General features: G+C 39.6%; 1 protein-coding gene across 3 annotated transcripts in view; it reads left to right on the top strand.

Moving 5' to 3' along the window:
• Window positions 1-14,903, top strand: part of FNDC3A (fibronectin type III domain containing 3A) — a 192,882-nt gene that overhangs the window by 157,910 nt on the left and 20,069 nt on the right. For all 3 annotated transcript variants that reach the window (XM_047756488.1, XM_047756489.1, XM_047756490.1), the window contains 5 exons: window positions 723-776; window positions 3,544-3,668; window positions 4,525-4,699; window positions 7,076-7,162; window positions 14,248-14,386. In XM_047756488.1, the coding sequence (XP_047612444.1) occupies window positions 723-776; window positions 3,544-3,668; window positions 4,525-4,699; window positions 7,076-7,162; window positions 14,248-14,386 (580 nt within the window). The remainder of the gene's footprint in view (window positions 1-722; window positions 777-3,543; window positions 3,669-4,524; window positions 4,700-7,075; window positions 7,163-14,247; window positions 14,387-14,903) is intronic.

Below are 14,903 nucleotides of genomic sequence, written 5' to 3'. Positions count from 1 at the left end.
CTGTAATAATTATTAATAGATATTTTCACCTACATGGGTGTCTAGGAGCACTCAAAAGTCCTAGAGGAAAAGAACAGGTCTTCATTGTACTGAAATAAAGGTGAAATTCTTTAATTCTAGAGTGATTAAATACTAAAGTAAAATGACAAAGAAGGCTGAAATTTTCACCACTGAAAATTAACATATTAATGCATTAGCAGTCTTAGGCAGTTGACACATGGAATCTAGAAGCAGAGATCCAGACAGTATGTCCTCTTGGAGTTCCTTTCAGCACTCTAGTTCTTTCATTTTTTGGTACATTATGCAATATTACTTTCAGATTATAAATTGAGTTTTAATGAAAATGACAGGATTTATCCTAGGAGCTTAAAGCTGATAAAATCTACTGATAGAAAAAGAAGTGACTTCTTTTTAAAGGACTGTAAAAGTTAAGATAGTTCTTGATAAAAGAGATTGTTGAATATTCATAAAAATTTGAGTAACTTCTTGCTTTGTTCTCTTTTCTTGCATGTAAAAGGATTTTGGGATATATGATAACATATATTTCTGTATTCTCTGCGCAGATTTTTCCAGAGCTAAATCCCAGAGAACATCTGCAACAGAGTAGATGCCTTAGATTAGATCATCCCAATATCTTTTATAAAAGTACTAATTTGTACTCATTTGTTGTTTTTTAAAAATCTTTTCTTTTTTTTTTTTTCTTTTTGGTATTTTTTTTTTAGGCACCTAGTGACAATGGTTCTAAAATCCAAAGCTTTATTTTAGAATGGGATGAGGTAAGTAAATTCCAAGTTTGTAAATTAGGCTAAAATGTATGCATATCCTTGGGCACAAATAACTTAATAGATTTTTCCTCTTTAAAAACAATATGAATGATTTCATGTGGTATATGAGTCAGTTGATGGTGTTCTTAGAAAACATTACTGACTGACTACACCTCCCTATGTTTTAGTTTTTTTCAACTAAACCACCTTCAAAGCTATCAGTTCATTAATTAACTTGATGAAGGAGTATTTTCTTTTACATCAGTCTTAAGGCAAGGCTATTCATTTACTGTAACTGCTTTAACAAATTACTACAAATGAGTAGCTTAAAACAACATTTTTATTCTCTTACAGTTATGAAAGCAGAAATCCAAAATGGCTTTCTTTGGGGCAAAAGCAAGGTGTCACCAGGGCCATGCTTTCTCCAGGGACTCTAGAGAAGAATCCCTTTCCTTGCCTTTTCCAGCTGTCCTCATTACTTGGTTCATGGCCACATCAGGTTGCCTTTTCTTCCCCTGCTTGCCATTACCACATCACCTTTTTCCTCTTCTGTCTTCAGGTCCTTCTCTGCCCCTCTAAGCAGGACATTCATACCTCCATTTAGGGCCTACCCAGATAATCAAGAATAATCTCTCCATCTCAAGAATCTTAGTTTAACCACATTTGTACAATCCCTGCTACCAATAAAAGATAATATTCACAGCTTCCAGGGATTAAGATATGGATTTCTTTGGGGGCTATTAGTTATTTAGCCCACCACAGCAAGCATACTGGGCTTTATTGTTTAGTACTTTGTTTTACTGTCATTTATCATGTTCTCTTTTGCCCTGCTGCTTACACTGCAGCTAAAAGGAGGAGCTAGGTGGAGTAGGAGAAATTTCATTGGTAATTTGGGAATTTAGCATTATATTAAAAGAGTAATGAGGGAGTTGCCTTTGGGGCTCAGTGGGTTAAGAATCCAGCATAAGCCTATGAGGATTCGGATTTGCTCCCTGGCCTCGTTCAATGGATTAAGGATCTGAGGTTGCTGCAAGCTGCAGTGTAGGTCACAGATTTGTCTGTGGGTGTGGCTGTTTAAAAAAAAAAAGTAATGAGACAACCCAAGTAGGTTTTATTCCAGAAGTTCTAAGAAAATTCAGATTTGGAAATCTATTGCTATATAGCATAGTAATTGAGAGGAAAAATATTATCTCGATAAATTATGAAAGGTATTTGATAAAATTTATCATCCATCTCATTTAAAACTCAAAACAAATTAGTAATAGAAAGGCAATTCCTTATTTGATTGTTTTTATTAAATGAAGTACCACCACTAAACAATAAAAGCATTTCTAGCCAAAGCAAAAGCAAGTCAAAGTTGGCAGTTATCCTCACCTATCAACTTTGACTTGTTTTTGTCAAATTCAGGAAGTTATAACTAAAACAGTTTGATTTGAAATCAAAACAAGAAACAGAGCTGTGGTGGCTGGGCTAGAGGGAAAAATAATCATTGTTTAGAGATGATAGGATTTTCTTTTTTTCTTTTTGTCTTTTTGCCTTTTCTAGGGCCACACCCACAGCATATGGAGGTTCCCAGGCTAGGGGTTGAATCTGAGCTATAGCCACCAGCCTTCACCTGAGCTACGGCAACGTGGGATCTGAGCCTCGTCTGTGACCTACACCACAGCTCCCGGCAATGCGGGATCCTTAACCCACTGAGCAAGGCCAGGGATCAAACCCTCAACCTCATGGTTCCTAGTTGCATTCGTTGGCCACTGCACCACGACAGGAACTCCAGGGGTTTTCTATTTAGATTACTCAATAGAATCAACTATAAACATTATTAAAACTGACAAGAGAGTTCAATAAAACAACCAGTTACAGGATAAAGATTTTCTTTGAAACAGAGGTCATCCTAACTGCCCTTTACTTCTACCAACACAATAAAGAAAAATGGGTAGAAAGTGAAAAACTTGTCAATTTTATGTAGCACTTTAAATTTCTAACTCTTTAGTTATCCTAAACTGCAGATTTTTCTGTCTTAATGCCTATAATTAGGTTTTTCTCTGTTTATACTCTTGCAGTGTTAAATCTAAGCAGCAGTGGCTCCAAAGTCTTTATTTTTAAGGAAGCTTAGGGAATTCATGCTGTGGTTCAGGGGCATAAGGATCTGGCTTGTCTCTGTGAAGGTGCTGGTTCACTCCACAGCCTGGCACAGCAGGTTAAGGACCCACCATTACTGCAGCTGTGGCATAGGTCACAGCTCCAGTTTGGATTTGATCCCTGGCACAGGAACTTTCATTTGCCGCAGGTACAGCCGAAAAAGAAAGAAAAAAAGAAGAAGCTTAGCAGCTGTCTAAGTGGTTTGGGGATGAGTAGGGACCTTTTCTTACAACTGTTTGCATGAAACTTTTAATAGGTTGAAAGCTGCCAGTTAGGGTGTTGTTTGATATGCCTTATTTCCACCACTACCAGTCCCCCCACAGAGACTGTAGAGTCCATTCTGGGAAAAAGCTTTTTTTACTCAAAGCCACAGGTTTAGCATCAGCTACAAAACGGGGTGCTTAGTTCAAGAAGCCATACAGAAGTACTTACTCTTCCGTTTTTTAATTCTGCTTTAATGGACAGTGAGTACCACATAAAAGATGTGCGTTAACTTTCTCTTGAGATTCGTGACATGCATGTAACAAAGATGACTTTTAATGTACACTAGCTTATATGTTTCTGTCAAGTGGGAATTAATGTGGATTTCTCTTTTTACAGTGATATACATGGTAAAATAATCAGCTATTTCTTTTAGGGGAAAGGAAATGGAGAATTTTGCCAGTGTTACATGGGCTTACAGAAGCAATTTAAAATTACTAAACTGTCGCCAGCAATGGGTTGTAAATTTAGACTATCAGCCAAAAATGACTATGGTACAAGGTAAGATACCTTTTTTTTTTTTTTGTCTTTTTGCCATTTTTTTGGGCTGCTCCTGCGGCATATGGAGGTTCCCAGGCTAAGGGTCTTATCGGAGCTGTAGCTGCTGGCCTACACCAGGGCCACAGCAACGTGGGATCCAAGCCGCATCTTCGACCTACACCACAGCTCCCAGCAATGCTGGATCCTTAACCCACTGAGCAAGGCCAGGGATCGAACACACAACATCATGGTTCCTAGTCAGATTTGTTAACCACTGAACCACGACGAGAACTCCAAGATGCCTTTTAATGTAGATATTTTACACTACCCATTTGTATAAATTATTCACAGTCCGAATTATCCACTGAAAATTCTACTTTAGTTTATTACTTTGTTAATATAGTTAAGATATGTTGGAGTTCCAGCTGTGGCACAGTGGATTAATGACCCGGCTTGTCTCTGTGCAGACACCAGTTCAATTCCTGGCCTGACACAGTGGGTTGAGGCTCTGGCATTGCTGCAGCTGTAGCATAGGTCTCAGCTCCAGCTCAGATTCTGTCCCTGGCTCAGGAACGCCTCAAGTGCATCCAAAAAAGGGGAGGGAAAAAAAATAAGATGTGTTACTAGCCCAGCAAAAGCAGCAAGAGAATTTGTTAATTACATAAACTGCAGTTTTAAAAGAATTCTAATTCATTTCCAGGTATCTGACCTGGTTACCATAAAGATAGTAATAAATCCAAGATACATTATTTGGATTATAATTAGTTATCAAAAATTGTCATTTTCCCCAAAAATGTCACTTATCAAAAATGAGTTCATTGGCTATTAAAAAAATAACTTTTTTTCATTCCTTCTTAAAAACCATTTGTTTCAACAGTGGTTTTAGTGAAGAAGTCTTATATTACACTTCAGGCTGTGCCCCTTCTATGCCAGCAAGTCCTGTCTTAACTAAAGCTGGAGTTACTTGGTTATCCTTACAATGGAGTAAACCCTCAGGAACACCATCAGATGAAGGAATTTCTTACATTTTAGAGATGGAGGAAGAAACTTCAGTGAGTATGAACATGTATTTTAAATAGGGTATTTATTTTTTGTTGTTGTTGTTGTTGTTGTTGTTGTTGCTATTTCTTGGGCCGCTCCCTCGGCATATGAAGGTTCCCAGGCTAGGGGTCTAATCAGAGCTGTAGCCACCGGCCTACGCCAGAGCCACAGCAACGCGGGATCCGAGCCACGTCTGCAACCTACACCACAGCTCACGGCAACGCCGGATCGTTAACCCACTGAGCAAGGGCAGGGACCGAACCCACAACCTCATGGTTCCTAGTCGGATTCGTTAACCACTGCGCCACGACGGGAACTCCTAAATAGGGTATTTAAAACATATTTCACTATGACATTAATCTTGATACAGTATATACTGCCACAATAATTAATTCCTTCCCCAGGTCCTTTGGTTACTGTTTGGGAGAGATTAGAAGCGAGGGAGAACTTGGTCTTCTGTCTTCTCGATGTGTAGGAGGGGGTTTTGGTTTTTATGTGTTTTGTAGGCATTTTGTGCCTGAGGACAACATAGACTATATTTTAAATTTGGCCTTTTTTGGGAAAATAAAGAAAGGGAGGGCTCACCACAGCCTTAGACTAAGCAGCTCCAAGAAATAACAAAATAGTATGTCTGCCTTCTTCAACTATGTTCATACCCTGCTTCCTCAAGTGCCACAGAAAATGGGAGGAGCCTCACATGAGACTACAGTGCAGCATCAATCTAGTTACCAGTGGCTGATCTCTTGTGAGCTAGAACTGAGCTGAACAAGCATTAGGCTGTCTTCTGTCCATTATGTATAGTTCCATAGCTTTTCAGAGTTACTTTGAAGCAATGAATCAAAAATAGCATTGGTCCATCCTAACTGTGTGCCCAGAAGAACTGAAAAGGCATGCTTTGTACAAAAACCTGTATATAAATGTTCATTGCATTATTAATCATGATAGTCAAAAAGTAAGAACTGAAATACCCATCAACTGATGAATGAATAAACAAAATATAATTAATTCATGCAGTTAGAATATCATTCAGCCACATAAAGGAATGGAGCACTGATACATGTCACAACATGAGCCTTGAAAACATTATGCTAAATAAAAGAATCCAGTCACAGGAGTTCCCACCATGGCACAGTGGGTTAAGAACCTGATTGCAGCACCTTGAGTCACTGCAGAGGTGCGGGTTGGATCCCCAGCCTGACACAGTGGGTTCAAGGATCCATCGTTGCCTCAGCTGTGGCGTAGGTCTCAGCTGCAGCTCAGATTCAGTCCCTTGCCCAGGTACTTCCATGTGCCATGAGTGCAGCCATGAAACAGAAGAAGAAGAAGAAAATATGTAGTCACAAAAGACTACATATTATGTGATTCCACTTATATGGATATAGGCAAATCCATAGAGACAGAAAGTATATTAGTGTATGAGAAAAGAGGAAGTGACTGCTGACCAAAAAGTAAAATACAGGCTTTATTCTGAAATTAGGAATTAAATGATGGTTGCACAAGCTTGTAAATATACTATAAATCATTGAATTTTATACTTTAAAATGAGAATTTTATGGTTTGTGAATTACATATCTCAGGGTTTTTTTAATTTTAAAAGTAATATTGGGAAAGTAGTGAAGCATTATCCCTGGGGCTATAAATAACAGTGTCAAACCTAAGTGACATCCCAGCCTACCAGTACAACCAGCCATTCATCTCTTCACCTAGACATAACTATGTGTTCAAGGGAAGTTGAATATGTTAAATAATTATGGTTCTGTTTAGATCTTGCAACATCTGTCTGGGAAATTCCTATTAGTTATAGGGATAAGCTTACTGATGGTGAAGTTACCACTGTCTCTGACTTTCCCTCAACACAAAGATCTCTTGGCTAATGTGGGTTTTTGTGTGTGGGTTTTTTGTTGTTGTTGGTCTTTTTAGGGCCACACCCACAGCATATGGAAGTTCCCAGGCTAGAAGTCAAAATCAGAGCTACAGCTGCTGGCCTACGCCACAATTATAGCAATGTGGGATCTCAGCCACATCTGCTACCTACACCACAGCTCACAGCAACACCAGATCCTTAACCCACTGAGCAAGGCCAGGAATCGAACCGGCATCCTCATGGATACTAGTCAGGTTCGTGACCACTGAGCCACAATGGGAACTCCCTTGGATACTGCATTGACTGAGAATTAGTGGTCTTCTTCATCCTTATACAAAGTGTCCAGTAGCATATCTGAATCCATCTACTCAAGATAGAAGCATCAAGGTGAAGATTACACTCAACCAGACATTAATCACATTGCACATAGAAGAAGATGAAGACGACCTGCGTTTTTTCACATATTCCTTGTTCCCCATATTTCTATTAGACATCTAATGAAGATTTATTTTTCCCTTTCCAGGGATATGGTTTCAAGCCTAAATATGATGGAGAAGACCTTGCTTACACAGTGAAAAATCTCCGACGTAGTACAAAGTATAAATTTAAGGTAAGCTTTGAAAGTCCTGGAAAGATTTGTTTGTTCTTATTGTTCCTGTTTTAAAGCCAAGTACATGCCTAACTCCGTTGGTTTTAAATCTTAAATATTTGGCTTTTGCTCTTTTTTTTTTTTTTTTTTTTTTTTGCTTTTTAGGGCCATACCTGTTGTACATGGAGGTTCTCAGGCTAGGGGTCTAATCAGAGCTACAGCTGCCGGCCTACACCAGAGCCACAGCAACACGGGATATGAGCCATGTCTGCGACCTACACCACAGTTCAGGGCAATGCTGGATCCTTAACCCACTAAGCAAAGCCATGGATCGAACCCATATCCTCATGGACACTAGTCAGATTCGTTTCTGCTTAGCCACAATGGGAGCTCCCAATATTTGGCTTTTGCTAATGAGCTTTATTATTTTACTTTCTTACTATAATAATGTTTCTCAAACTCTATGTATTTAAATTCAAAACAGCCTTAATGTTTTATAGGACTCTCATTTGCAAAACGTGAACTTTTAAAATCTTTTAAAATGTGCATGTCATTGAACATACAATATGCTTTTTTGGCAGGTATATCAGAAATAAGTAATGATATTTTAATCCTCTATCAAGTGGTGAAGTTTCTCTTGTCCAGATACTAGTAGTCAACTTGATGGTGATACCTACCATGTTTCTTCACTGTAAAGCTGTTCTTATTCCTTTTGTAATAATCTTACAAATGCTATGTAAACATCTTGTTCCTCATCAAACTTTCACCCACTAGTTTTAACACCTACAGTTAATTCTTGCCTGAGTCAATTATTAGTAGGATTAAAAAAAAAAAATCAATACTTGGAGTTCCCGCTGTGGCACAACAGAATAAGCGATGTCTCTGTAGCACTAGCATGCAGGTTCGATCCCCTGACCCAGCACAGTGGGTTAAAGGATCTGATGTTGACACAGCTGCAGCAGAGGTTGCAATTTTGGCTCAGATAGGATCCCTGGCCCAGGAACTCCATATCTGCAGGGAGCCAAAAAAGAAAAGAAAAAAATCACCACTTGGGCAACCATTAAATTTTATTATTTTTTCTACATTTATTAGATGACATTATACTATAAGGAAAGCTTTCTCTTCTCATTTATTTATACCAGTATGAACTCATGGATTCCTTTTCACTGAATGGGCTATATTTTGTTGCTATGGTTATCAGTTACGAGGTTCAAATTGTCTCAGTTTTGGGAGCCTCAGTTAAGCTGGCTTCTTGCTATTAACATTGCCCCCACCCCACCCCACGCCGTATCATATGATATTAGAGCCCGCCCTTTCTGGCGTATGATATTCTTTTCTCATCTTATACTTTCTCTTCTTCAACCTTGGAATTGGCCATTTCTTAAAGCACCTGGATACTTTAAGTAGACAATGGTATTTAGAAGTCAGGATCTAGGTAGTAAGTATACTTAATACTATAAAGGTTTTGCTATTCCCGGGCATGCTCTCAGTGGACAAAGCAAAGAACTAGATGGAGGGATGGATGGGGATGTGTGTATGTTTTGTATGTATAGACACACACAATTTACATGCACAAACACTTTTATATCCATATATAATTTTATGGCTTTTTTTTTTTTTTTTAGGCTGCACCTGTGACATATAGAAGTTCCCGGGCTAGGAGTCGAATCAGAGCAGTAGCTGCCAGCCGACACCACAGCAACAGCAAGGCCAGATCCAAACCAAGGGCGTTTGGGACCTATACTATGGCTCAACAGCAACACCGGATCCTTAACCCACAAACCTGAGTCCTCATGGATACTACTCAGGTTCCTTACCACTGAGCCACTGTGGGAACTCCTTTGTATATAATTTTAAATCACGAGTTTGTACCAAATACTTCCATTTAATCCATTTCCACAGGTTAATTCTAATTTTCTCCCTTTATTTTTAAATCCCTTTATCGTCAGTGAGAAACTTTGCCCCCTTTATGTTCAAAATAGTTATTTATTGGATGAAACTCCTCCTCTTTCCCTCCTTCGTTAAAGTCCTATTCAGGGTGCTTGAGTTTCTGCTAGGCAAATGCTGCTGCCTCCACCCAAGCCACCTTCATCCCCCAGCACACATACCTGCCTCTTAGCCCACTTGTTGGCCTTTGAACGGAAATATTTCAGGAAAAGTGGAGATACTCTACATATCATTTTTGCTTGCTTGAGGCTAATATATGAAACTAATACATAAAATTCTTGCTCACTTGAAGCAGTAGCAAGCTCTGAAAATTCTTCTCCTATGGAGAACTCTGAAAGTCTGTATCTTTCCTAGTATAGCATCCATTCTAGGATATATTTTAGCTCTGACTTGGCCAGTGATAAACATTGCTATTTCTCGGCAGACAGTACTTGAATTAGCTAATATACAGTTAATATAAGCCAGCCTACATTTTTGTACCAAAGTTTTCCCAAAAATGTAACAGGATGCTTATTAGTTGATAAATTTTAGCAGTTGAATTTTCCTACCAGTATTGTTTAATCAAATAATTATAAATAAATCATAGAAGCCATTGTAAATTGTTTTCACAATTAAAAAGCAAAGATAGGTCTCTTGTGGGACAACAGGTTAAGAATCTGGCATTGTCACTGCAGCAACTTGGGTGGCTGCTGTGGCACAGGTTCAGTTCCTGAGCTGGGAACTTCCACATGCCACAGGTACAGCCTCCCCCACCCAAAAAAAAGCCAAGATAAATTGTATTACTCTTCAATAACCTAAGAAAGAAAATTTTAATGGTAATAGGAAATTTGATTATGTAGTACATAATTATATTATGCTTTGTTTTATATATTAGCTTCATTTTTTAAAAACTTCTGATAACACTGGGTCATTTTAATTTCCTTTTTATTTTTCTGGCCACACCCATGGCATATGGAAGTTCCCCCGAAGGAGTCAAATTGGAGCTGCAGCTGCCAGCCTACACCACAGCCACAGACATAGCAACACCATATGCTGCAGCTTGTGGCAATGCCAGATCTTACACACCTCCTCAGGGACACTGTGTCTGGTTCTTAACCTGCTGAGCCACAACAGGGACTCCCATTGTAATTGTAAAATACAGTTTTTATGTTGCGGGATTTTTTAAATACCTTAAGAATTGTGTACATTTATTCCAGTTTTCCTTTTATGTTATTGGATTACCTTTTTTTTTTTGGCTTTTTTTTTTTAGCTTTTTTTAGGGCTGAACCAGCAACATAGGGAGGTTCTCAGGCTAGGGGTTGTATCGAAGCTGCAGCCACAGCAATGCAGGATCTCAGCCACATCTGTGACCTACACCACAGCTCATAGCAACATCAGATCCTTGATCACTGAGCAAGGCCAGGGATCAAACCCACATCCTCATGGATACTAGTCAGATTTGTTTCCACTGAGCCATAATGGGAACTCCCTGGCTAAGGATCCAGTGTTGTCACTGCAGCAGCTTGGGTCACTGCTGTGGCTTGGGTTTGATCCCTGGCCTGGGAACTTCCACGTTCCACAGGCATGGCCAAAAATAATAATAATAGCTTCCTCTAGGGGAGAGGGAAGGGGGCAGGGGCAATATAGGAGACTAACAGGTACAAGCTAATAGGTATAAAATAAGCTACAGATATATATTGTATAATATGGGGAATATAGCAAATATTTTGTCATAACTATAAATGGAGTAGAACCTTTAAAAATTGTTACTCAGGAGTTCCTGTTGTGACTAAGTGGCTCCATGAGGATACAGGTTCAATCCCTGGCCTCACTCAGTGGGTTAAAGATCCGGCATTGCTGTGAGCTGTGGTGTAGTTCGCAGATGCGGCTCCAATCTGGCTTGGCTGTTGCTTTGGTGTACACTGGCAGCTGCAGCTCTGATTCAACCCCTAGCCAGGGAACTTCCTATGCCGTGGATGTGGCCCTATAAAGAAAAAAAGAAAAGAAAACTGTGAACCATTATATTGTATACCTGTAACTTACATATCAACAATACCGCAGTTTTTTAAAAAAGTTCCTCTAGTTATGAGGTTTAAGTAAACACTGTGCACCATGTTGAGAAGTGTTTTGATCCCCTTTGTAGTCTAATTTATAAAGCAGCAGAGTGAGAAAGCATGAAAATCTGAATATATGGGAGGACTGACGTAGCCTGAGCAAAATTCAACAATTGGACTAAATTTTACTTAGTTCTCATGGATTGCATGACGTATTTGGGGTAATAGATTTATTTAGATTCTCATCTATAGTGTCATGTCATAGTGGTCCCCATCTATGGCTCCTTCATTCAACCAATTATTGAGTACCTATTCTATGATAAGCATTGTTCTAAACAATAAGGATTCAGTAGTGATCAGAACAGCTATTCTAGTGGAAGGAATAGACAATAAACAAGCAAATACTATAAAGTGATAAGTGTTATGCAAGTTAACTAAAATAGAATGAGTTGACAGAATGGGTATTCAAGGAAGTCTTCTTGGAAAAGACATCTAAACAGATCTGAATATCAGTAAGGAGGTAGCATGTCAAGATCAAAAAGGGCGTTCCTGTCATGGCGCAGCGGAAACAAATCCGACTAGGAACCATGAGGTTGCAGGTTCAATCCCTGGCCTCGCTCAGTGGGTTAAGGATCTGGCATTGCTGTGAGCTGTGGTGTAGGTCACAGACATGGCTCGGATCTGGCATGCCTCTGGGTGTGGTGTAGACCGGCAGCTACAGCTCTGATTAGACCCCTAGCCTAGGAACCTCCACATGTCTCGGGTATGGCCCTAAAAAAAAAAGAAGAAGAAGACGGGAGTTCCTGTCACGGCTCAGTGATTAACGAATCTGACTAGGGACAATGAGGTTTCGGGTTTGATATCTGGTCTCACTCAGTGGGTTAAGGATCTGGCATTGCCGTGAGCTATGGTGTGGTCGCAGACTCGGCTCTGACCTGGCGTTGCTGTGGCTCTGGCATAGGCCGGCAGCTACAGCTCCAATCAGACCCCTAGCCTGGGAACCTCTATATGCCTCGGGTGCAGCCCTAGAAAAGACCAAAAAAAAAAAATCAAAAAGAACATTCCAGGCAGGGGAGCTACCTGGTAATAGAAAAGGCCTAAACCTTTCAACTGGAGGTAGTTAGAGGTAGAATCCATTCTTATCCATTGTAAGAATTTAGGTTTTATTCTGGGTAAGATGAGAAGCCATTGGAGGTTCTAAGCTGAGAAGTGATAAGTCTCTCTGGCTGCCATGTAGAGAATAGATCTGGTTGAAAGGAATGGCATCTGGGAAACTGATTAGTAGTATGTTATAGTCATTTTCAGCAAATATAGGATAAAGGAAGCTTTGACTAAGGTGGTGGTCGTAGATAACAGAGACATAGAGGTAGAGTTGCTAGGATTTACTAATAGATTTGATGTATAGGTTTAGAGAAAGGACCAAAGATCTTCCTACTGTTTTGATTTTAGTAACTGGGTGGATGGTAGTGGTACTTTTTACTGATGGGGAAGAACAGAGATGAAACAAGTTTGGAGAAGAGAAAATCATATCACCTATGATACTGGATTTGAGGACCTTTGAGTTCAGTAGAAGAGATAGGTTAAAATATAAATATAATTAAACTTCTAAAGTCAGATATAATACCTAGCTGTGAATTATATTAATCTATTGCTGTACAACTTTAGTAGCTTTAAAAAAATGAACATTATCTCACATTTTCTGTGGGTCAGGAATTCAGGACCAGCTTGGGTGGATGGTTCTGATAGGGTTTCTAGGAAGTTGTAATCAAGATGTCAGCTGGGACCACAATCGTCCAAAGGTGGTGGCTAGAGGATGTGCTTCCAAGTTCATTCAAGTGGTTATTGCCAGGAGCCCTCAGTTCCTTGCTGTCTCTTGGTGAGAGGTTTCAGTTCCTCATTACATGGGCTTCTCCATACAGAAGCTACACACACCATCACTTTTGTTACATTCTGTTTGTTAGAAGCAAGTCATTAAGTACATTCAAAAGGAAGAAGAACTGGAGTTCCCTGGTGGCCTAGCAGTTAAGAACTCAACACTGTCACTGCTGTGGCTCGGGTTGTGGCTCCTGTGCTGCCCCAGGAACTTCTGTACGCTATAGGAGCAGTCCAAAAAAAAGAAAAGGAATTAACCTTTGGCACCACCCATGGTATGCAGAAGTTTCTGGGCCACAGCAGTGACACCAGATCCTTAACCCACTAAGCCACCAGGGAACTCTTCCTAACCTTTATCTTTTGAAGAAAGGAAATTCGGAGATCTTTTGGACATTTTTTTAAACCGGTGAAGAATATTAAAAGAACAAGTTAGGAGTTCCCGTCGTGGCACAGTGGTTAACAAATCCGACTAGGAACCATGAGGTTGCGGGTTCGGTCCCTGCCCTTGCTCAGTGGGTTAACGATCCAGCGTTGCCGTGAGCTGTGGTGTAGGTTGCAGACGTGGCTCGGATCCCGCGTTGCTGTGGCTCTGGCGTAGGCCGGTGGCTACAGCTCCGATTAGACCCCTAGCCTGGGAACCTCCATATGCCGCGGAGCGGCCCAAGAAATAGCAACAACAACAACAAAGACAAAAGACAAAAGACAAAAAAAGAAAGAACAAGTTAAAGCAAGCCTAAGAGCCTATCAGGTATCACCAAATTATAGCTTGTTCTGTGATGACTCTTGTTTAGTATCAGAATGTTAGACTTACACTTGTATTCCTAAGATTGACTATATAAAGAAGATTATACCTGAATTTTGTTGATATATGTCAGGTCCCTTTTTTATATTTATTTGTTTGTCTTTTTAGGGCCACACCTGAGGCGTATGGAAGTTCCCAGGCTAGGGGTCATATTGGAGCTGCAGCTGCCTGCCTACACCCCAGCCACAGCAATGTGGGATCTGAGCCACGTCTGCAACCTACACCACAGCTCACAACAGCACCATATCTTTAACCCACAGATCCTCATGGATTCTAGTCAGGTTCATTACTGCTGAGCCACGACGGGAACTCCCCCCACCTTTTTTTTATGCTGAGTCTCTTTTGAAGACAAACAATTCTCACATGAATCATTTAACTGAGTTTGTTCATTAAGCCAGTATCATTAGGTACCAAATGTTAATTATTTTTATGTCTTTATGTTCTCACCATAGGTTATTGCTTACAACTCAGAAGGTAAAAGTAATCCAAGTGAAGTAGTAGAATTTACTACATGCCCTGATAAGCCAGGAGTACCTGTAAAGCCCTCGGTTAAAGGAAAAATACATTCACATAGTTTTAAAATAACTTGGGGTAAGATGATATACATATTTGTAATCATTACTTTTATATTTCATTAAAGTGATTTGAATATTTAGATAATTTTTTAAGATACTTGAAGAAGTTTGTTAACTTTAAGTTCAATAAGAAATGTGAGACTCATTCATTGTTTGAGAGGGTTTTTTTGTAGAAAGCTTTGTACTCACACACAAGTTCAGATTTGATGCAGGAAGAATTGGGATCCACCATAGACCTTTGAGCAGAGGCAGCACTGTGTAAAATGAAAGGTTATTGAACTTATAGCTCAAGTCTCCCAGTTCATCCTAGCTTTCAAGAGAAATTAAAATCACTTGTTCATTTAAAACATTTGTTGAGCACCTGCTTATATACTACCGTAAGCAAAACCAAAAGACTAAATGAGATGCTGAAATTAATTTTTAAAAAGCCATTGTAGGTAATTCTTTTTTCTTTTAAAGCAAGCCTGGGTTTGGTATTCTTTTTATTTATGAGTTCACATCGTTTTTTAATTGTATATACTCTGCCTAATAGC

This window comes from Phacochoerus africanus, chromosome 13 (assembly GCF_016906955.1).
Source record: "Phacochoerus africanus isolate WHEZ1 chromosome 13, ROS_Pafr_v1, whole genome shotgun sequence".
NCBI classification, from domain to species: domain Eukaryota; kingdom Metazoa; phylum Chordata; class Mammalia; order Artiodactyla; family Suidae; genus Phacochoerus; species Phacochoerus africanus.
This window is presented reverse-complemented; position numbering and strand designations above follow the sequence as displayed.